Raw genomic sequence first — 23,284 nt, 5'->3', positions numbered from 1 at the left:
TTTTTACCAGAGAATTTTACCTATTTGCTAAAGAATTCTCCTGCTTGTGGGTTTAATAACTGCTTTGCAAAACTGACTTTTCCGTGATCTTTTTCCTGAAAGGACAAATTTGTAAGCTCAGCAGAAACTCAAAAAACTATTTGAAATAATGTTTGTAAAGGTTGCAGAGAAAATTATCGCATGTTTGCAGAACTCTACTCTAGCCAAATCTTCAATTACAAATTCAGCTTATGATCAAGAAACAAATAACACTGCTATCCTGGAAGCACTGGAACTGGTCTTTTTATATAGCGCAAACTTGACCCGAATCGGGTATCAGAGCGCTTTACATTGCACCAGTTTCGTTACATGAGGCCTCACATTCATTTATGTAAGGCACGGGGGGGGATTAAGTGATTTGCCCAGAATCACAGGCTGTTCAGCGTCGTTGCCGAGACTCAAACCCATTTCCCCAGATTGGAGGTCGACTGCCCTAACCGTTAGGCCTACTCCTCTCCCTAGTCTTGAATACTACAAGTGACTGTACAAGATCATCCGCAAGACTGCTCTCCGAGTCTGAAAGTTTTTGTTCAGATTTCAGAAGCACGACTCAGGAGATGGGATCTCAATCCTCTATTTAAATTCAGGGTGTAATATAAGCCTCTAGACCTCATCCACAATAGCATCAAGCATGAAAAATAACTCTTGTCCGGCAAACCAGCCGAGTCTGCGGGCCAAATATTAACTTGCATGGCTGCAGACATACATTGAACAACCTGCTTTAAAATTACTGCGCCGACTCCCCATCACAGCTGCATAAAAAGCCACTGGAAAACACAGAATATCTAAATTCCACATTTTTGTAGCAAACCTTAAGCCAAGTAAGGGATTGGGATTTAACTGAGGCCGCAACACTAAACCCTGATAGTGTAGAGGCCCCTCTATCATTTCACGACCATGTGGTAGCTACTTTCATTCAGTTCCTGGAACCCACTGTAAGGAACAGGTAGATATTTGGAATTTCAACTACTTTTGGAATATGACTTCAAATCCTTTTTCATCCACCATTTGCAAACTAACCTAAATTTGTAGGTTAAAACTCCCTTAGTAAAACACACCCAGTGCCTCCCTTTCTACCAAAGATGAAACTTAAACATCTCCACTGAGGAAACCAGGGGACCGTAAATTGTTAAAATGTGTCTGATAGTTATTAGACAGTGGGAAACGTGCAAATGCCTTGAACAACATAAGTAAGTCAGTCCTGCTTATCTCCCCTCACAATGAGCACTCTGATACCTGTGAGTGTGCGTATGAATAATAGATAGTCCATGTAAGCCAGCCTAATCTGATCTTAAATCCTTTCAAAGCATTCGTACCCGTCTTGTAATATTTTATTGTTTTCATTTGTTTTAGTTTATTTTGCTTGTTGGTGAACATTATAAATGTCATTGTCTCCAAGGGCAAGAACCTATTTAAAATAATGTAAAATACCTTGTATAAGTGCCACAAAAAATCCTGAGCCCCAGCGACACAGCGTTGTTATAAGGCAGCTGAAATCTAATTAGTTACTGCAAAGGATTGTTTTAAGATCTTTCCTGAAGTTTACATGTACGTGTATCCTGATTACGTAGGGGCAATGAATTCCATATCTGTGCGCCCGTTACTAAAAATCTGTGGTCTCCTCTTCACCGGAGTGAGATCTTGGAATATGGAATATATTTGGGCTGCTTGACCGTACGTCGTGAGAAGGAGCTAAGCTTGCGGTGAGACCATGATGGCCATGTGCAGCCTAGACCCTGTCAGCAATGCTTCTATAGTTCTGTGCTAAGTCACTGCAATTGCAATGTTCTTGCAAGTGCAGGTCTCCAAGCCACATTTGTGTCCAAGCGTCATTTAGTCATACAGTAAAGGGCTCTAGGGTGTCTCCTAGTACAGGAATTATCTCTAAAGGCCGTCACGCGCAACCACAGAAATGAAGTATTGCACAATGCTCGTCATTTGCCTTCGTTACAACATACATAGCATAGCAGTTGTGCTTTGCCGAGTTAGCTTGTCTCCTTGCCCGCCATTTATTTTTAATCTGCCTGCTTTTTTTTAGCTAGATTAAAACCTCGTCACCAGCTCCCACGTGCCATCTGTCTGCATTTTTCATGGTGCTGGAATTATGTTTACTTACATGCTTTCTTCCTGCTTTATCCCCTTTTTTTAGAGCTCGGTTTCTTCCGCAGAAGAGGAAAAACTTATTGGTTTCAATCGGCCGAAAACTCCAGTGCCTGATGAACTTGCCGACATCCACACCCAGACCAACTGGACCAAGTCGCTTCCCTTGCCGACACCAGAGGAGAAAATGCGTCAGCAGGCACAGGCAGTCCCTACCGATTTGGTCCCCATCAATGTGACTGGTATGTGGCCCTGTGAGGTAGAAGCGAAAGATACTTAAGGGGCACAGGAATGGAGTTTGATCCAGGGGAACATTGGTGGTATGTTGGAGGGAGCATATGTATCTTAAATCAATAGAACACTTCACCAGACAAGTCCCTTGCATTTGATCATTTCTTATAGAACCTTAGAAAAATTATTGCACTACCTTCCGCTTGGTCATATTTCATAGACCTGTGTATTGTAATTCTATTGGGGCATTTATAAATCCCATACGTGAAGCTCTTTTGTAGTAATGCCTACCACATAGGGCCTTATTGATGGCAGTGCCCCAAAAAGTAGCGCTAAGCTTGTGGTATTACCAGTCAAGCTCACTTCCATGTACATTTCACCAGTGTAGATTTTCTTTACAAAGACCTTACTATGGGAAATGAGCCGAAAGAGTATGACCTGAGAAAAGGGCCTTGCTGCTCCAAGCATCGTTGCTTTCATTACACGGTCTGGATACATGGGCAGTCCCTGTGGACCATGTATTGAGGCCCAGAGCAAAAGCAGTTCTTGTTTTGCATATTCCCCCATGTTTTATCCCGCATCTCACCCCACAAGGATATTGCTGACTCAGTATGATTCGCGATTCCATAATCCACTTTTCATTGATCTTGTCGGTTGATTTCTGTTTTTTAATCACTTGTTGCCTGTAATATCACACTGTGATTTGGAAGAATATAAGCAAATCAATTTACAAGTTACATTGGAATACACTTGGAGAAGTTGAAAGCTTTCAATAGTCCCTTTTTGTTGTTACTTTTTGGGGGGAATCCTGCAACGGAGGAAGTGAACCATTTGAAGTAACGTGAGGCCTACAACGGATAAGCCCTCCAAATATAGTGGACCTCACCACTGGCTGGATGGAGCATGGCTCACATTGTGGTTTCATTTGTGACTAATGCAATGGCTGCCTCATTTGCATTTGTGAATACTAATAATGTTGTCATGTTTAATTTTTAACCATACTTTCAGTTGTCTGTGTTCATTGTAGTACCATCAGTCGAGAATCTTGCAGCACTACATAGTTCCACAGGAAGGCTGAAGGGACTGCATATTGATAATGCTAACATACATACACGTTAACATCATCGCATGACCTGGGTTTGTGTTAATGCTTGCCTGTCATCCTCGGCCCAGTGAGAAACAGATTTGTTCAATATTTAATTCTGAAAACTCACATATCCGAAGCGGCTACAGTATTTGTAGGAATCCTGCTTCTTTATTGGTTCTCTGTGTGACACTGAAACTTACTCTGTCTCCTTGCTCTAGGACCACTTCTGTGATCTGAGCCAAGCCACACCAAAGTGATATGAAGTGTTCCCCACCACAAAGTCCAGCAGTGACCTCAAGCTGGGCCTCTTTGCTCTGCAATGGATTGCCCCATGCACTCAAAACCAATAATAAGATCTAGACAGTTCTGTTTCAATTGGGGAGAATTATTTAAACCATATACCCCAATAAAGAGGTAATGGACACAAACTGAGATTTCCAGAGCCAGGCTATAATGTAAAGAAAAGAGCAGACGTCCGTAAACCTCTTTGGACGAGGGTCCCTGTAGGTGTAGTAGTCGAGCCCAGGAGGTTTCCAGTGTGAGGAACCCTGTTATCCTTTATCGCTGGTAAACATGAAGGCCCAGCATCATCAGGACGCCATTGAACACAGTTGTGGATGGCTTCTCAGCTTGGTCTAGAAACCACATCAGGTTTTTCTTTATGGCTAAATCAGAGCATGCTCTTGTCTCCTTGTGCTCAGCAGCTGTGACAGAATTTTGAGTGTATCTTGTCGGCTCAGCCACAATGAGAATTTCGTGTGTGCTCAAATTCTGCGAGAGAGCCTCATCAGACACCATTCTGTGCTTGAAGATCTCAAAGCAGCACCACATCACTTGCAATCCATTATCTGTCTGCCCTGATGGATGGTAAAACATTTATTATGATTGTAGTTGTTACCACTCCAGATTAATTGCCTGTGCCTTTCCGCTCTTGGACCTACTGCCATCCTCGACTTGTGTTGTGGTAGTAGCATGACTTTGCTGTTGCCCTTACCGGTTTTTGTTGTTTTCCCCAGAATAACTCAACCCCTCCACTGATACTGCTCTACTGATGATCACATTTTTTGAGGGAGGAGGGGTGATATCAATTTAAATATGTCTGGGTTGCCCTCTGTAGCATTTTTAAAGTTGGCAGCGCACTTTCTCCTGCTGTTCTGTCAGAGATGCAAGTGAGGTGTGTCCAGTTTGAGGAGGCTCTCCTCGTAACAGATGTCCATTCTAGCAGAGTCTGATCTGAAAAACTTGGTTGACTAAGGTCAAGAGCACAAGAACTCTATATCCTCTCTTCTTCATTAAACAGAATAGTAGCTAACGCATAACAGTGCCCGTGGTGACGTGGGCTATAAAGCTGGGGTCTGAAATGGGTAAAATGTTGGTCAGTGCTTGCGACATTCTTCAATCTCACCTGCATGCAGCTAGAGACATTTCTGAGCTCTCTTGTACATTTGTTGTTCACAATTCATTCATGCCGATGTTGGGCAAGCACCGGCCTAAGCATGTAAAAAGGCCGCAAGTGAAGGATCCGCAAATTGTTCAGTGGCCAAAAGCCTGTGTTCAGTTTACCTGTGATGATCTTTCAGACTTGCCAATTGCTTATTTCCTATTTATTTCCAGCACACTGTCTCCACAAGGCTCCTTTGTCCCTAGCTCCGTCCCTGACCCTTAGAAACACTTGTAATGGCATCCGATTGATGTGTATTTTTTTTTCTAGCACCCTATTACGGGTGGTCCTTGGTTTACAGCTCTTTTTTGCAGCAGCATACCCGGGAGGTAGAGTCCAGAGGAAGCCTCCGCAGCGATTGATACTGGTCTTCTTTAGTGTCCAAGGCAGTAAGGAAGAAATTGCTGGTTACAGATGATTGTAAGACTAAGATGATAGTCCAGATGAAATGGCATACGTTTGTAGTCCAAGCAGTGGCAGCTAACCTCCAAAGAGCTGTGCCATACCTGTGGGGTGCTGGTATCTGCAGGAGCTTTACAAGATGATGGAGAGGAGGGATACAATATCTTGAGCAGGACATCAATGTCAGTCTGGGTCTTGCTTATTGACCAGTGATTCCAAGCTAAATGATAAGGCAAAGGGATGATTATCCACCAGAAAAAATAAGGTTACTAGTGTATTAGTCAATAATGAGGCCAGCTCTAGTGTATTGTCTTCATCTGGAGGCTGCAGATGTAGACCGGTTAAGCCAGGTGAGCTTATCTCGGCAGAAGCATGGCTGTGGCAGAAGGGGTTCGGGGTTGGCCAAGGAGTTCCTGAAGGTGGCAGTGAAAGGACAGTACCCGCAAACAGCATGCAGACAGGCAGACCCGTGCAGCAGATGCAGGTGAGCAGAGGTAGATGGGAGCTGAAGACTGAGTAGAGCCAGTGATATTGCAGCAGACAAATTGAATAGAGTAGGTGGTGGTTATCCTCTGTCTATGCTTTCTCCATGGAAGGCGAGGGAGTACTGTGAGAAGGTCTAGCCTTGTGCACATCAGTGGTGGCCTGCCTCTGCCATACCTAGTGGTTTGTACACTTGAAGAGAGCATCTCGCAGAGCCCACTGTCATTTGGCAATCGGGATTCTCAGAAAAATATGCAAGTTTATTAAAGGTACCCAGCACATCCAGGTCACAGTATTTCTGGTCAGGATGAAAGACAGTCCTACCTTTATCAGAGACATCAGTGCGAAGACTGTGAAGATGTGTTCTCTGACACAATGAATCTGTAGTTGGGACATATCTTCAACTGTCCTAAAGTGAGGTCAAGTCTTGAAGAGGCCATCTTTGAGGCACCCCTTGTGTTAGTCAGAGGCAGTAAGGAAGAGCAAGCATGCGAAAGACAAAATGTCCCAAAATACATTATTTTGTCAAAAGCTTTTCATCAAAGGTGTCTACTGCTGCATACACTGGGTTCTCTTGAGACATTACTTGCCACTTACTGTGTCTTGACTGTTGAAGAGCAGGTTGGTGCTTTTCTAGTTTATTTCCTGTGATACAAAGCCTTTCATATATTTAGTTTGGACTACTACTTAATATTTGTCAAAGGCACATCCCCAAGCTAAAGATTTCTTCTATTTTTTTCCAGTTGTCATGTTGCCATAGGGAGGTACCTCTTACAAGTCACTTGACCTTGGTTGGGATGCTGCATGTCTAAAGAAGCTATAAACCTGTGATTGCCTGGTCCACTGTGTGATGCTCTGGGTGCAGATCTACAATTGCCTGCTACCCATCACAGCGGTAATTTACTGCACTGGAACTTTGCGAAGTTCTCCAATGCAAAAAACAAATTTGTGCCCCTCTCATCGCCATAGTGTTTTGATTTGATTACCTGCCCCTTTATGAGATCAAAAGTATCTCTAGTTTCAAAGTTTTAAGGTGGGTTTTGGTAAGCTTGCCTTACACCTGCTTGAGCACTCCAACCTAATTCTCAAGATCACATTATCAATCCCCCGAAGCCTTGTTGGGACAGTGTGCTGCATGTTTCTGCCATTCCCACTGTTGGGTTCAACTAACATCATTCATTAATGCCTGTTTGTTGTCTCGTCGTTGGTCCGGAGGTAGATGGTGCATGATGTTAGTCTGCTGGGAAGTAACGTTGCTTTGCTTGTTCCACTACTCTACACCAGGGGAGAATTTCGACCGCCAGGCGAGCATTCGGCGGTCTCTTGTTTACACAGACACTGTGGTGAGACGGCCGAAGAAAGTCAAAAGGAGAAAGACCATTACTGGCGTCCCCGACAACATACAAAAGGAGCTAGGTACGGCTCAGCAGCACTGTACTACACCACTAACTCTCTTCTGGTCATCTCTACTCAACTAACACACTTATGCCCACTTGTGTTCATCAACTATGCACAGTGTGATCCTGTGGGATTTCCAGACAACTGCTTACCATTCAAGGTGCTTCCTGTCCTGTTCTGTCCTTACTGGTCGATATCCTGCAGAAGATGGTGATGAAAAAAAAAATGGTCTCTAGCTTGACTACATTACCTATCCGAATAGAGGCAGCTGAGCTCAATTTAGTATTCTTCATTTGATATTTATAATATTTTTATAGTAAAACGGTGATCATGCTATATGTAGAACCCCTATAGTAGCAGAATTCAAGGTATTGTTGTTCTTTTTAAAGGATGTCTAATTTGGACATGCTTTAGAAGTGTGTCCCGATTCAATTTTCTCAGTTCTTATCCAAGCGGAGCCTTTGGGTCGGTCTTCCTTGGGTTAAATGAGGTCCTTGTTGTCTGTCAGTATTTTGGTTGGGCTTCTCATCCATGTTCTGGGGTCTCAGGGATGCAATTCTAGGCTTCAGTGGCAGTCAGAAAATGATGGGGAGAAAGTCACCTGAGCAGAGGGTATCATAGCAGTTGTAGTGAAAGAACACTGAAGTGGTAGTAGGCTGGATCTGGGAAATATTTATAATTGTTAGGAGATGCCGCGGTCTGGCGGTATTGGGAGCCATGCTTCACCGTAGATATGAAATACTTGCATGAGGGCCTTGGAAAATAATGTGTGGACTCTGGGCCTCCTAAAATGATATTTTCTAACTTTGTTGCGTTTTTATGACCCCATGAAGGACAGACTGAGATTATTTGTACATATTTTTTTTAAAGTTCCTAACTGAGGGCTAAATCAGAGGCCCTGACCATGGGCAAAAACAGTGTCTTCACTTCCAAGGACGCAGCTGCAGCTATTTCTATTACATTTTTTTAGCACTTTCGTAGTTTCATAGAGAGGGAAAAAGTTTTAGAGCCATACAAATCATAATTATTCCTATTTTTGTGACTCTTGTCAAAGCATCAGTGACTTCAGGGTGCCTGTTTTTTTCGGCACAGATAACAAAGGGCCATGATATAAAAGGGAACAGCAAGAAGTTACTAAAAAAAAATAAGTCTGGGAATAAGGGTGTCTATTAATGAGATCTTGGGTTATTGCCTACATTTGGTACTAGATCCTGGGTGTCCAGCATTGGTCCCGATAGCCGGAACCCAGACAGATTTCGAGCATTTCCATTAGGAATACATTCACCTGTATGGATTCTAAATGGAATCCATTTACAGTTAAATTAACCTGGAAATCTGGTTTGGATCCGGTCTTCATGTTCCGCTGTTGGACACCCCTGATATAGATAATTTTGGAATTGTTTACTCTACTGTACTCTCTGGGGTACCCCAAACTGGTTTGCGATTTTTTTTTTTCACTTCTTGTTGTTTTCTCTCATTTTGTTGTTTTGTGACCACCTTTTCCCATTGTCATTTCATTGCATTGACCTTTAAAGTTGTGGATGGGATCCCGCCATCTTTTGCCATTACTTGCCATTATTCTGTTTAGGCAGCTTTGTGTGCAGTGTTAATCCAGCAGGCATGTCCCCTTCATTCTTGCAGACAGTTATTACCTGGGCACCAACAGTTTTTCTCCATCACACAGTCAATCTGGTTGAACCTTAAAGAAATTGATACTCCAACAGCTGGCTAACGTAAATCGTCATGCCAATTTTGTGTAATGTTGAAGTACCAGGGCTCTGTATTTGGGATACGATAATAAATAAGAGCAAGTCTGTTTATACGGTCAGAGGTTAGTTCACCATTAGGATTTACGTTTAATAAGAAGGATAGCGAAGAGCTCCTGGGTGGGATGGAGGATAAAATGCTCTTTCATTTACGGGCCGTGAGTCTGGGTGAGTACGAAAGTTTGGGGTTGAGGCCAGTATGTTCCTTGTGCATGAGTGTTGTCCGCCTCTTGTGGTAGGATTGTTGGGGGGAGGATGAAATTCTCGTCCGGAACCTGGAGCTGAATGCATTGGGTTGTGTGTGTTCAGTCTGGACTGGGGAACACTTGACTTTTTTTTGTGCTGTTTCAGTAATTTATGTTTTATATTTACCCCCAGCAGCTGGCATTGGACAGAGCGACTTCAGAGGACACTCGCTATATATTCCGGATCACTATGCTACTCTGGGGAAGCTGGAATCGTGCCGATCCTCTTCACAGCGACTGGTAACCCGGGACACCAGCTGCCAAACCGACGAAGTGAAGGTAGTGCCACCATCGGTGAGAAGAATCAGAGCACAGAAAGGGCAAGGCATTGCAGCTCAGATGTCCCACATGTCAAGTTCATCTGGGAACATGTCCACTGTGAGCGACTCCGCCGGGGTCCTGTTTGCACCACGCTTCAATGGGGACATGCACTTCCATAGCCTACCCAGGCCAGGCGCACGAGTATCCCTGCAATATTTGGATCACAAGCCAAGCCCGCTGTACCTAACAGAAGACTCAGCCCGTACCATGCCTTGCCCAATAAGCAAATTGCAGGTGGATGACAGCGTTGTCCATATAAGAAATAGCCCCAGGAACGGGACCCTTCCAAGACCCAAGTCACAGGAGGTCAGAAGCAGAGATAATGAACTGCCCAACCCAGCATGTGTGGTTTCTCCGCATGCAGCCTACTCCATGTGCGTCATACCCAACGCCACCTTGTCCTCCACGTCTGAGGTGATTGCTCTTCAAACCTCCATGAGCATGGGGCAGCTGGACAGTAAGCTAACCTCTGCTTCTTCCTACACACGGCTAGCACCAGGAAAGCATCCAGGTGTTGACCGTATTAAGGGAGCGGCGGATCATCATTCTTCCAGTGGCAACTGGAGCGAGAGCAGCTCAAACCACCACTCCCAAACTTCCAATACTGTTCCTTCCAATGGTTTGCTCAGGCCATCCCAGATTGGTTCCGCCGGATCGCTCCGTGCTGCAGGGAGTCCCATCAATAGATCCCAAAGCATGACCTACAGCGGCAGGAACAATCTGAGGTTTCCAACTAACTCTCTCGACAGCGATGATCGGAGCGAATCAAGTTACTCAGAAGGCAGAGGGTTAAAAACCAGCATCAGCAGCACAGAGAACTGGGTGTATGAACCTCATGTTAATGGTGGCACTCCCTCACAGAAAATGTCTACAGGGAGCCCCGGAAACTCCACACCAGTGAGCAACATGAGTATCAGCAGCTACGAGGGCGTTTCAGTGCGAGCAGACTCCAGTTCTTTGTGTTCACTTGACCCTGATGGCTACTACACGACCATGCATGTCGACTCCGGCCTGAGGTTGCAGAAACAGTGCAGAAGCAACAGTTTTGAGAACACGAGGAATAGTCCGAGCAAGATTTGCGATGGGAAAGGCCAGCAAAATAATGACGACAAGTCGAGCTACAGTGACCGATCGCTCACGCGCAGCATTTCTTTGAAGAAGTCAAAGAAACCTCCCCTTCCGCCTTCCAGAACGGACTCTCTCAGGCGAGCCCCAAAGAAGAAAACTCAGTCCAATGGGCAGGTGCTGAACGAAAATCTAATTGCTACTTTACAACAATCGCTGCAGTTGAACCTCAAGTACAAAAACAGCAGTTCTCCATCTCAGAGTCCATGCAGTGATTATGAAGATCCCTGGGTAGTGCGTTCTCGAAGCCAGAGCACAGTCAGTGCGAGCAGCAGTGGACTCTCAACCACAGCCCCGAATATGTACTCCATCTGTCCTGTCACACCGTCACAAAGTGAGTCGAGTAGCAGTAAGTCAGAGTATGCCGACCCATGGGGTTACTATATCAACTATACTGGAAATCAGGAGGAGCAGACCATGTCTCCTGCTTCACGCCCCATGAACGCTACTGTGCCACTCAACGACTGCAGCATCAGCCAGTTCTCTTACGAGTCAGGGGTTTCTGTACCGCAAGTGCCCAGTATACCGGCCAACCCAAAGAACGCCTCACCAGAGAAATCCCACAGAGTGACGTCACCCTCCAGTGGTTACTCCAGCCAGTCCAATACACCCACAGCCCTTACACCTGTGCCTCTTTTCCTAAAAAACATGTCTCCAGGAAATGGAAAAGTCAAACTAAAGCCAAAAGTGCCTGAAAGAAAATCTTCCTTGGTTTCAACAGTTTCCATTTCTTCATCTTCTACCTCGCTTTCCTCAAATACATCCGACTCCTTTCAGCCTAATGGGAAGAGCTCCACTTGTGCTGCGAACACCACATCTCCCCCTACCCCGACACATACCCCTGAACCCCCTCTTCCACCATTGCCCCTCGTAGAGGTGTTGGCTCTTGTCCCTCCACCATCATCACCCAGTTTCCCCCCTCCACCACCAGAAGCAATGACCTATAATTCGCCACATGATGAAGTTCATGACTTTCTTCACCTACATGCAACAATTTCTAATTCCCTGGCAGTCCCAGGCATGGCGCTGCCTCAGACACCTGCATTTAAGCCTCCCATTGCACCACCCCTAGATCCCAAATTCATTAAAGATGCCATGAAACATCAGCCAAATAATTTTAAACAACCTCTCAAGAAAATCTCTTCTGGCAGTTCACCAATTCGTGCAACAAAAAATGAGGAGCTTTCTCAGCCCCTCGTTACCACTCAGGCATTGCAAAACGTACAGTTGAGGTCCGTTAAGAAAGATTTAGTGCCTGAGCCAAGCCGCTTGGAAGGATTGGCACCTGAGTCGGCATTGCAGGAGAAGTCGACTGTTGTGTTAAAGTCCTCTTCGCAACCCTCTGCTTCCGAAGAGCACAAGGTCATAACTGGGCAAGACGATTCAGAAACCCAAAGCGCTGATGTCGTTCATTTGCATCTTCCAAGCTCTCATCCAGGTCCAGATCACAAGGTCTGCGATATTGAAAGTTCTTCAAGGCTAGACTTTCCAGAACCGCAAGTCGAGGCTGCCTTTTCAGCGATGCATATATGTGAATCTGAAAATGACTCTTTAAATAAAAACCTAGCGGAACAATCGGGCTCTCCAAAAAAGACTTCGAGCCCGGATCATTCACCCAGAAAGAAGCCACCGCCTATCTCGAAGAAACCCAAGCTGTTTCTCCTCGTGCCACCTCCGCAGCTAGATTTGGCAGCCAGCGAGGAAACAGAAGTCCATGAAAATGTGCGAAGCATGCCCAGCGCAGATAAATCAGACTCCGTTATTGCACATGGGGAGGAGGTGGAAGATGGGCTCACAGCTGATTGCGGCTCCGATGAGACCGACTCCACCAGTGTAATTCCCAATGCAGAAGCGGCTAGTCCTGCTTCCTGGGACATGGGGGATCCAAAGATCTCAATGAGTTCTCCTGCTGCCCAACCAGAGCCAGTACCTCACAGTCAAGAGAAGGAGGAGGAGCTGACCTATTCGGATTATGGCAGTTCTTCAGATGGCATCGTCGAGAGCAGCGCCACTGCAGATGGATATCCGCCGCAAGACGACGAGCATGGTAAATTTGCAATTTTATCCTTATGTCGCTAAATTGTTTCAACCAAAGCAGGCATCCAGTTGTGATTTCAGATGCATGTATCATGTCTGCATGCGCTCCACAGACATTTTCAGTGTAGATGGGCTGTTTTACGAACGCAGCACGTAAATCCTAAGAAATATATGCACAAAATTGCCAGATGAAGCATCACTAGACAGTGTTTTTGTTCCCTCTTTTTTGCTAGAGCTACACACAAAATAATGCTCAAATGTTGCTTGCCTGCATCTTAAGTGCCTTCCTTTCCTTAAACATGACTCTATTTTCCTAATTAAACACAAGCTCTAAAACCTGGGAATAGATTTTTATTGTAGGGGTGGAGCGTAAGACCCTTTTTTTTGCCTTTTTATACCCACTGCTCATTTTGGTCGGGTACAAAACCTCTCGTTTCTGCTGCCCTCATGTGACTTGGGTAGAAAAAATTGCGAAGGAAGTTTGTGCATGTTCACTCCTAGACTTCTTTAAGAACTGTTGCTTTTTTGTTTATTTGTGGCACGTGCAGCTGAGGTGTTTGAAGCAGAAGAGAAGACGCAGTCACTTTCATTCAGCACTTTTCGCGAAGGGATGCAGGATGTGAGCACTCCAAACAGACCCAGGACCACTGAGGACCTGTTTGCAGCTATCCACAGGTTGGTATCATGTAGGCTTTGTTTTTCTGCCTTAATTGCCACAATGTACGTTGTTCCTGCATTTGAAGCAGCAGCCTCCCAACATGCATCTGTGCCCCATGGTCTGGGTGAAATTAGCTGGCATCATGTGTGAATGAAGTGCGGTAGACTAATGAATATTTCATGAAGTAAGGTGTCTTTGTCAACTTTATATTATATTAGGTAATGAAACTCCCAAAAATGTGGAAATAATTTTCATTATCACTGATACAAGCATTTAAGAGTTGGGAATGGGTTAATGTAAAGATGCGAGTTCGGTTGATTTTAGTGTTTTGTTCAATGCGATTATTGTGCTTTGGCTTTTAGTGAATTATGTATGATTGGGTGTCAACGCAGAGTAAGATTAATTGTTGGTCATTATGGCTGTGCTCAGCCCCTTCTTTGTTCAGGGAGGGGCAGCACCCAGTTGGCAAAATGTTAAGTTTCTTTGCTCCTTGGCACTGGGTCGTGTAAATGTGTGTTCAATGGCTTCTGTTACACAGGAGCCGAGGTCCATAAAGCGACCAGCACAGTGTTTCCTAAACTGTGGGCCACAAGCTGATTTTCGCTGGGTCTCGAAAGTCATCAATAAAGATGCCTTTAATTTCTGTGTTTAACTTGTCACACTTGCCAGTGATTCATAGACAAGGGTCAGATGTCAGGCTGCTTTATTCTTTTAACATGAGGCTTGATGTTTACTTTTCTTTCTTTGACTGCAAAGTCAGAGGAGGTTTTAAAGTCCATTATGTGACAATGTAGGATGGCTTTTGCAACACAGAACAACATATAAATACCTTAAAATGAACTGAATGCAGTTAGGAAAGCAAAAAAGAAGCACTTGTTTGTAATCCTGAAGTATGTTGCAAACAGAGATTTAAACAGGATTAAAACGAACCAAGCCACAGATGATAAATATTCACCGAAACTCGATGTGCACACATTTTTTTCCGCTATATAGGGTTATCAGTAGAACTTTGTTCAAATTTAGTGACCATTTCTATAGAAAATGTGCTTTCTGTAAATCACAATGCGCTAGAATGTCAAAATTACATTTAAAAATCGCCCTGTCAAGTTTTTTTTCTCTAAAAAGTGGGGGTGGGTTGCTTACGATTTTTCAATAATCACGCTGGCATATAATGTAAAAATACATTGTATTTCCTACAAAACTAGGCCCGTGTCACCGGAACATTACTTTTCAACACCTGAGGCGGCTTTTGAAATAATTAAGATGCGTTGTTCAATTAGTTAAAATGAAGTGCGCAAAGACCACATTTCTTAGTAGATTGTGGTATTGAATTAAACCCCCTAGGACTGACAAAATAGTCATCCGAAACGAGCTCGAAAGGGCCAACTAGTGAGGAAATGTAAGCAACGTTTTAATTATGTGCCGCTTGCGCCACCTTGTGGTTGAAAAATTACTTGCGCCAATTTCTTCTTCGCCTCTGAAATTCGTGCATTTTCTGTCCCCTTCACTTCAAGCAACTAACTACTTAATCTGTGCTAAATTAGTTGGATCCAAAAACACCTTCAAGGATTATACTGTAAGTTTATTTTTGGTTAATAAAAACAATTTCTGTCGAGCACCATTACAAGCCTAGTCGTGATTCATCAGCCCCGGCCCAGTAACCATCCACAAATATTATCCTCCCACTGTTACGGTATTTTCATCACATCCCAGAGCTGTAAAATGCATTGGTTCGTATGCATCCTGTCACACGAGTGGAGGGGTTGCAATATTGAGAAGCAGGCTCCCGCTACTAGGTGTTGCACATTTGAGAGTCGCATCTGGGTAACTAAGAGCGAGTAAAATGTATTGGAAAAGCAAGCGTCCTCTAGTATATTAATACTATTTACCAGTCAGGTACTCCTGATCCAGCTGTTCTTCTGCTAAACAGACGTCTAAAGAACTACTACCAGAGTGTAGTTCTCACGGTGTCTGGTCTGTTGAAGAGTGCAGTCTGCCTCACAGCCTCTGTTGCGCCTGCGGGCGCACGTGCGTATGCACACTCTCGCACCAAATTTGCATTCTCCCCACTTGATTAAAGAATGGACAGGCTCCCCATGGCATACAGGACCAGATATGAGCAAAAATAGTAAATTAATATTTTAGTATTGAGGCGGGAATGGGTAGCTCCTGGTTTTCTAGACATATGGTTAAAAACTCGAGAGCGGCTGCATTCTGATACACGGGCAAGTCGAACCGCCCACTGTTGAGCCACTCGATGGACAGCTCGAATTCTGGAGCAGAAACGGAAAGCTCAGAGCCTTTCTTGACACAACTTTTTTTGAGATGGGTTCGAATGAAAAGCTGTTTGTCAGTAGTCGGGCAACCAGTGAGTGCAGTTGGCGGTTTGGACGTAGGCCTTTAGCAATGTGAAAATCCAGCCTCCTTACATGCCCCTGTGGAACAAGAGTCCACCATGTAGGATTCAGAGAGTGGAGGGGCGGCAGGGGTTATGAGGTTGTTTTTTTAGGCCATCCCCAGGCCAGTGACAGTATAATTAATCTAAAATGCATACTGCTCTAGCTTGAATCACATCTGGTGACCAGGCTGAAAGTTTCTTCTATCACTGTTCATCAAAGTCCCTTGACGCTGGTATCCTACACGCAGACCGTGTGGTCACATCCCTTCCTCTCACAGGGGCGCGCGCTTGGAAACTCATCTGTTGGAAAATCTTTGCACAGTGGCACTTTCTATATCATGTAACCTTTTCCTTATTTTCTGTTTATCCTTTTCTTTCGCCACTACTTTCAGATCTGGTGGTCTATTTCATAACATCCTGGGTGCAAGCCATGGAACTGGAAGTCTCCGTAAGGATTCCAGTGTGGTTCTGCACCTCCTATCTGACCAACCAAATGTAATAATTAATTACGTATGCACTCTGTGATGGCAGGGGTGTTTTTTGTTGATTACCGTTGAGGGTTTGAACCAGTGATGAACAAGCTCCATAACAGTAAGGTTCCTGTTTGTGATTACTACCTATGTACTTAAGAAGATTGCAGACACGATTGCCCCTGTGGCAACAGAGCTTCTAAATGCCTCCTTCTCCTGTGGGGTCGTGCCACCCAGCTGGAAACAGGCAAGGGTTAAAACCCTTTTAAAAAAAAACGGGTCTCGACCCCATGGACATGGCCAACTTCCGCCCGATCTCACTGCTACCTGGTCTTAGTAAGATCGCGGAAAGAATGGTAAATCAGCAGCTGTCCGGATTCCTGGAAAATAATCAACTGCTGAATAATTCTCAAACCGGCTTTCGACCGGGGCAAGGGACAGACACAGCCCTTTTAGTGGTAGCAGAAGAGGCAAGGTGCATCTTAGATTCAGGAGGATCCGCTGTTATGATCCTCCTGGATCTAAGCGCTGCATTTGATACGGTGGATCATAAAATCCTAATTCACCGTCTCGCCAAGGTGGGCGTTGCAGGAATGGCCCTTAAGTGGCTCACATCCTTTCTGAATAATCGATCTTTCAGAGTGTGTGAAGGTGGTCTGCTGTCTAAATCCACCCCCCTCCAGTGTGGTGTCCCGCAGGGCTCTTCATTGAGCCCTACTCTGTTTAACGTTTATATGGCCCCACTGGAGGAAGTAGTCGCCCCCTTTGGGATTAAAACAGTCACCTATGCGGACGACACCCAATTAGTCGTCTCGCTAACCCAATAAGACGGATGTTTTGATAACCTCTCCGCCTGCCTTGTTGAGATATTCTCATGGATGACCAGTTCGCGGCTTAAACTCAATGGAGCGAAAACTGAGATTATGCTCCTTGGTCATCATTTTTCATCTTTCCCTAAAGCCGCCTGGCCCTCCTGCTTAGGTGAGCTGCCCACTCCAAAGGAAAAAATCAAAAGCCTAGGGGTGTGGCTTGAGCCCGATCTGACTTTTAAGGCCCATGCACAGAAAGTTGCAGGGACCTGCTTTGGACTGCTTCGTTCAGTGCGGAAAGTCCTCCCTCTCCTGCCTCCTCAGTCTCGGACACTTCTGATTCAGGGGTTAATACTATCGAGACTCGATTATAGCAACGCCCTGTTTCTGGCAGCCCCGGAAGCCACCCTTAACATTCTCCAACGGGTGCAGAATGCAGCAGCCAGGATGCTTGCAGGCACATCGAGAAGATCTTCGGCCAGACCGGCCCTGAGAGCACTCCATTGGCTGCCAATACGTGAAAGAGTCCTCTTTAAAGCACTTTGCATCACCCACAGGGCTCTGCAGGGCAAAGGACCACCGATTCTCAGGAGCCTGATATGCCCTTATAAACCACCTCGGGCTCTCCGGTCGGAGTGTGGCAATCTGGCAAGGGTCCCCAGAGTTAGGAAAGCACGTACTGGGGGTCGCCGTTTCTCTTTAATTGCAGCAAAAAAATGGAACGCTCTCCCCAACTGGATCCGTGCAGAACCTTGCCATCTGAAGTTTCGAAAGGCCCTTAAAACTATTCTTTTTCCCAAGGACCCCTAATTATTGGTTTTTTCCTCAGTTTGCTTATTGTTCTATTTTTCTGTTAGCGCTGGGACGCTTTTGGGCAGCCATGCGCTTTATAAATCTAATTTAATTTCATTTCATTTCATTCATTTCATTTCATTTCAATGCTGTTAGACACATCCCAGCATGGGACGCCTTCTCTCCAAAAAGTAAAGGTTTCTTTTATTCAGTGGCTCTCCAGAATGAAATATCAAAAGTCACCCAAGGGCCTCTTCATCTCAAGAGCAGCAACCTCCCTGATGAAGTAAATAAAGTTTTCCCCCTTTTCACCTTCTCCAGAGGCAAGAACATATTCGTCGCTGATGGGAGTGCAGGTCATTCTGGGTAGGGCAAGCACCAGCAGGACTCTTTGGTCATGTTAGTTTTAGGGTAGGGATCAGTCCCATCTCCATTCGATCACCATCTACACTTTCCAATGATTTTTCTTGAGAGCCTGATGCTCTTGGAAGTGACGAACCATGGGTCGCGAATCGGATGAAAAAATTATCTGAGGTTCTAATCCCATTTTGTTGTGGAAAAGAGGGTGGCTTATTTTAGATCTGTAACTGTTCAAGTGATATATTCTGCCTCAGAAATTATTAGCTCTCCCAACTTAGGATAGCCAATTGAGCAGTAGACTGAAAGACGCTCTTTTTCACTTCCTCCGGTTTACTGCAAGTAGAATCCATTGACAATGCAAAATCCTCTCCTTCAGGCTTAGTTTTGTTCCTTGAATTTTCTCTATTATAGTGGTGGAAGAGACAGTGTATTTGGCATTGCAAATCTTACAGAATGTGCAATAGGATATGTTTTATCCCTCAAGGGCTTCCTAAGCAGATATTGTGTTTCAGTAAATGGCACAGGCTTCTCCCATCACATTTCAGAAATCGACTTTCATTAAGACTCTGGTGGAGATGTCAGTAGGAAAGACATCCCTTGACCAACCAGAGAGACTTTTTCCTTCATCTGATATCTTGTGCCCTTGACAAGGCCCTGTGATTACCGAGTGACTTTGAATTGACTGTGTGCCGAATGCTCCCCTAATGATTCATGGTATTCAATAATATCTGGTACAAGTGGGCCCACCTTTGTCACAGGTTGCTGCATCAGAAGTAGTTAATCTGCAGTTGAAGTGGTGGTCTTCAAAGGGAAATATGAACATACATGTTCTCTTCACGTTCCAGGCTTTCATATGTCCATCACCTCCAGCCCTTTTAATTAAGGGTAAAGCGCCATCATAGTGCACAACATGTAACATCAGAAGGTGTCATTATTATCCTGGAGTTGAAAGCTTTATATGTTCTGTCCTCAAAATACGTTCATGCGTTTAGGGTCGAGCTGGCATCTCTTTCCATTTACACGTTTCACTGGGTCTGGGATGCAGAGCTGTCACGTGTGTAACTCCACTACCATTGTGAAAGCATCATGCTCTAGATGTGAGCTCTTGATAGATCGGATACTTTTGTCAAGGCTATGATCAAACAAATATGTCTAAAAATCAGTCCTTAACCACTGTAACTACCTAATGTGGACTTTTAATTCTTGGGAAAGTTACCATTGGTCCAGAAGAGGAGAGGCTGCATCTAGAAGTAAATTCAACTTTTAGTCCTTATTCCTTAGATCTCCAAATGACCCGTCCACCTGTGATTGCTAAATGCTTTTGATTTGACATGACCAAGGGAAAGGACTCGTAGCATTGGGAGCCATGGACATGTGGAGGTTGGAGCTGGAGGAGAGTGGGTGCCACTGGGACCTCCCAGGCAAACATGTTTCAGAGTTTGCTCGTATGATAAAACATCCTCTGCTGTTGAGAAATGCTCATGCAGTGAGGGATAATCTCATATTAGTCTAAAGGCCAGGGGACAGAAGAACATGAGTCTGAGTTGAAAGTGGCTGGTAATTGAAAATACTCCTACATCTGGGGAAATTTCTAATTCCAAAGGAGAATTTCCAGGATATTTTCCTCTACAGTGCCACCCCCAGAAATCTGTGAATTTTCTGTTCTCACCCGAAACTTAGTCAGGCTTTAGGAGTGCAAAAGTCTCAGCGGTGAGTAGATTCAAAGGTAGAGGCAAACTTTACCAGTATGTGCAACAACATCCAAGTCCCAGTCAGGAGGAAGGGTGCGCGTAGAAGAAAAGTTGTACCTTCTGTGGATTCTTACAGCTATGACAAACCTGAATGTTGGGCAGGAACATACCAGCAGAGGCCAACATATTTGCCTCATGTGTTTCGATTTGAATTAATTTGTGTACAGAGCACCAAGGCGTGTTTTTTTGTGTATTGTAATAGTGCCTTGTAGTTATTTGTAAAAGAAAAGCTTTGTCTGACAGGTTGTGTATACTCTGATGGGAATAGTGTTGTTTGCCTTTGCTATTTATGGTGTGAGCAAATCCAGAGAATGTGCTGGAGTCACTACAGTTGCTTGCTGCACTATGTGTAGTGGATGTCTCTATAGTTTTATGTCATGATTTGTAGAAGTGCTTTCTTGCAAACTTGTCAGCAGATGTATTCTTGGTCCATCACATGCTATGAATATAGTAAAAGGTACAGGCAAACCTTGCCCCTACAGGTGATAAAGGCCCTCTTATATTGTTTGCTTCCCCTTTGAAAGATCACTTTTTTTTAAAGAAGGAGGTACACATCAACTGGACCAAAAATACAGCCGCCTACTCTGCTTTTGTAACATTATTATTTACAACATGTTTTTGCTATGTAATAGTGCAGCTCACTTTCGCTAGACCTAAAATTTGACCAGTGTAGTTTGCAAAAGATTTAAGTGATAGTGTGTTCGTGAATGAGGAGTCCTAGATTCATTCAGGTATGATGTTCTTTGAAGAGCATGTCTATATGGCTTGACTGTCCTGCCTGCTTGAGGTGTATGCAGGCTGTTCTCATGCAATTATCAACAAAACTTACATTTTACATTTTCTTTATACTTAGATCCAAAAGAAAAGTTCTTGGACGCAAAGATTCTGACGACGATCGCTCCAGAAACCATTCTCCATCCCCTCCTGTCACACCCACAACGCCCGGCCCAAATATGTCCTTCAAACAGACGGGATCCATCCACAGAAGTCTCCGTAAGACTGCCACCACCAGTGACAGCTTCAAAGCGTTGCTTTTAAAAAAAGGGAGCAGGACCGAGTACAGTTCACGTATGTCGGCAGCAGAGATGCTGAAAAACACGGACCCAAGATTTCAGCGCCCCCGCTCGGAGAGTTCGCCCGATTTTCCCGAAAGCCCAACATTTGGATCCCCTAACAAGAACAAAAGGGCCCAGGAGGAGTGGGCCAAAAACGAGGGCCTAATGCCAAGGAGCATGTCCCTTTCCAGCACCAGGTACGGCCGGTCCCGAACACCTCCTCTCGCCGCCAGCAGCAAATACAACGTGCGCAACAGAATTCAGAGCAGCCCTATGACTGTCATTTGTGAGGGGGATGGAGAGGCCGCTGATGCTATGGATGGCAGAGCCCTGCGGAACCTGCAGAATAGGAAGGACTATTTGCTTGGCGGGCTGTGCCCCGCGGACATGGATAGCAATGACTCGTTAGATGCTGACGAGGTGGATACTGGCACGCCAGTTAGCAGAGACCTTATGGCAGCAATGATGAGAGGTGATACGTCAGAGAACGGTTCTAGCTCATCAGCAGAGGAAAGTTAAAAAGAGAACTAGCATGTTTTGGTTTTGGCTTGAAATGGCAAGTAAGAATGAATATTCAGTCGATCCAAGAAAAACATAGGGAACGTTCACACTGCACAGTCCACTGCTGTCGGCAGTGGCATTGACTTTACCTGTGTAAGTTGATCAGGAGGGCGTTTCCAGACCACTTCAGTTGTCCTAGGCAGGACTTGCTGTAAATGGGGAGACCCAAGAAATTCTAACCGCTTACAGCAAGATTATCTTGCAGGTACTGGGATTACTGGCTGGGTTTTTCAGAGATTGCGGAGTATGGCGAAAGTGGGAAATATGTCGGAAAATGTGGCTAATGCTACTGTGACATAAGGTGGTCGTGCCTCCTTTTCCAGGTACATATACGAAGCTGGGTGCGCTCCTGAAATACTGCTCAGCGGGAAAAGAATCCTAGATTGCTAGAACTAGTAGCAGTGGTGTATGTGCTAGACCTGCAAGCTTGCGCGTGCTGGGGAAAGGTGATATTGCTTGGGCACATGTAACGCAACAAAAGCGAACAGTGGCACACATTTTGTGATGGTACTATTTTCAAGAAGCTCACTGGGTTGTAGAGGGCAGAGCTAGAATGGGGGCGGGGTAACCCTACAGCACTATATGCAGCCAGCTGCTGGGCAGCGTGATACAGTGGCTCGGCTTGTTTCTAAGTATGCCTCGGTCTTCAGGGCTTATGCTTCTCCAAATGAAATAGCGCCCTGGATTTGAACCAGACATTCCGAAGAACTTTTCAAATAATGCAAGGCAAATCTGCAAACAGAATGCAATGGACACCAGAAAAAGGGAAAGAGAGGCGCAATATGCTGCCAGAAGATCAGATTTCTGCTTTCTAAAGTTTGTAAGAGTTTTTTTTTTAATCCAAGATCTTGCACTACAGAGAATTTAGCAGAGTCTTTCACTCTTAAGAGTTCATTTAGCCAGAGGTTTGCTGACTGTTAGTAAATGAAATGAGAATATTAATGCTGTCTGACTTGAAATATCAACAGCTGCAAACCTTTGGTTACCAAAGATTCTTGTTTGGTTATTTCCTCTGAATTTGCTATTGTTATTTCTTTAAAAGGACTTAAAATAACTAAAACAGGAAGTTGCTTTGCTTTTGTAAATTTTTTACTCTCATTGGACACCAAATGTTTTAAGAAGTTTCACCTGTATGCAAATTACAGTTTATACATTTGATGAACTTTGTGTGTGGAGGAGACTTGCTTTGTTTTACAGAAACCTGTTTAATTAAACCATTTGTACGTTTTGATACCGTTTTGTAAATAACAGAGCTTGCAAAAGTTCATTTGGACCTCCCCACTTTAGAATTTGTTAAAAAAGGGATAGACCATTTTGGGTTAACAACTTTCTAGATTATTTATTTTAGTATTTTAGTGACATATGCTTGTGACTCTCTATTCCCAATCCCTTTCAGATAGTACTGTATACATTCAGGGGCCTTCACTTAACTCCTTGATGTCCTGAAGGGGTGTTTACAATGCTGTGACTCTGTGCTTTAATTAAAGCAAGGCTGCCGTTGCCACCTGGTCTTTTGTCTCTATGGTCTTTTAAGAGAGTTTGTATACTTTTAAATCCACCCATGCCACGGTGACCAACAAGGAGTTCCACTACCTACGAGTATTGACATGATTCTTATGTTTTGAGTTCAAGCCCTTCTCACCAGGTTAATTTTCTTTGTGATATATGCATGCATTTTAAAGTGAAAGAGCATAATGAGATTCATGCTAACAGAATGATGAGAACTTTCATAACATCAGTATCTAATTGAACTTT

General features: G+C 44.4%; 1 protein-coding gene across 12 annotated transcripts in view; it reads left to right on the top strand.

The window, feature by feature from the left end:
* Positions 1-23,038, top strand: part of NHSL1 (NHS like 1) — a 466,661-nt gene extending 443,623 nt beyond the window's left edge. For 4 of the 12 annotated variants that reach the window (XM_086927526.1, XM_086927528.1, XM_086927534.1 and 1 more), the window contains exons 4-8: positions 2,189-2,381; positions 7,068-7,199; positions 9,326-12,685; positions 13,224-13,350; positions 20,767-23,038. In XM_086927526.1, coding sequence (XP_086783652.1) covers positions 2,189-2,381; positions 7,068-7,199; positions 9,326-12,685; positions 13,224-13,350; positions 20,767-21,487 — 4,533 coding nt within the window. In that variant the 3' untranslated portion in view covers positions 21,488-23,038. The remainder of the gene's footprint in view (positions 1-2,188; positions 2,382-7,067; positions 7,200-9,325; positions 12,686-13,223; positions 13,351-20,766) is intronic. The other 8 variants (XM_086927527.1, XM_086927529.1, XM_086927533.1 and 5 more) reach the window with 3 other exon arrangements.
* The last annotated feature ends 246 nt before the right edge of the window (positions 23,039-23,284 follow it).

This window comes from Lissotriton vulgaris, chromosome 6 (genome assembly GCF_964263255.1).
Source record: "Lissotriton vulgaris chromosome 6, aLisVul1.2, whole genome shotgun sequence".
NCBI classification, from domain to species: Eukaryota; Metazoa; Chordata; class Amphibia; order Caudata; family Salamandridae; genus Lissotriton; species Lissotriton vulgaris.
The sequence above is the reverse complement of the archived record's forward strand: the minus strand, read 5'-3'. Positions and strand labels throughout refer to the sequence as shown.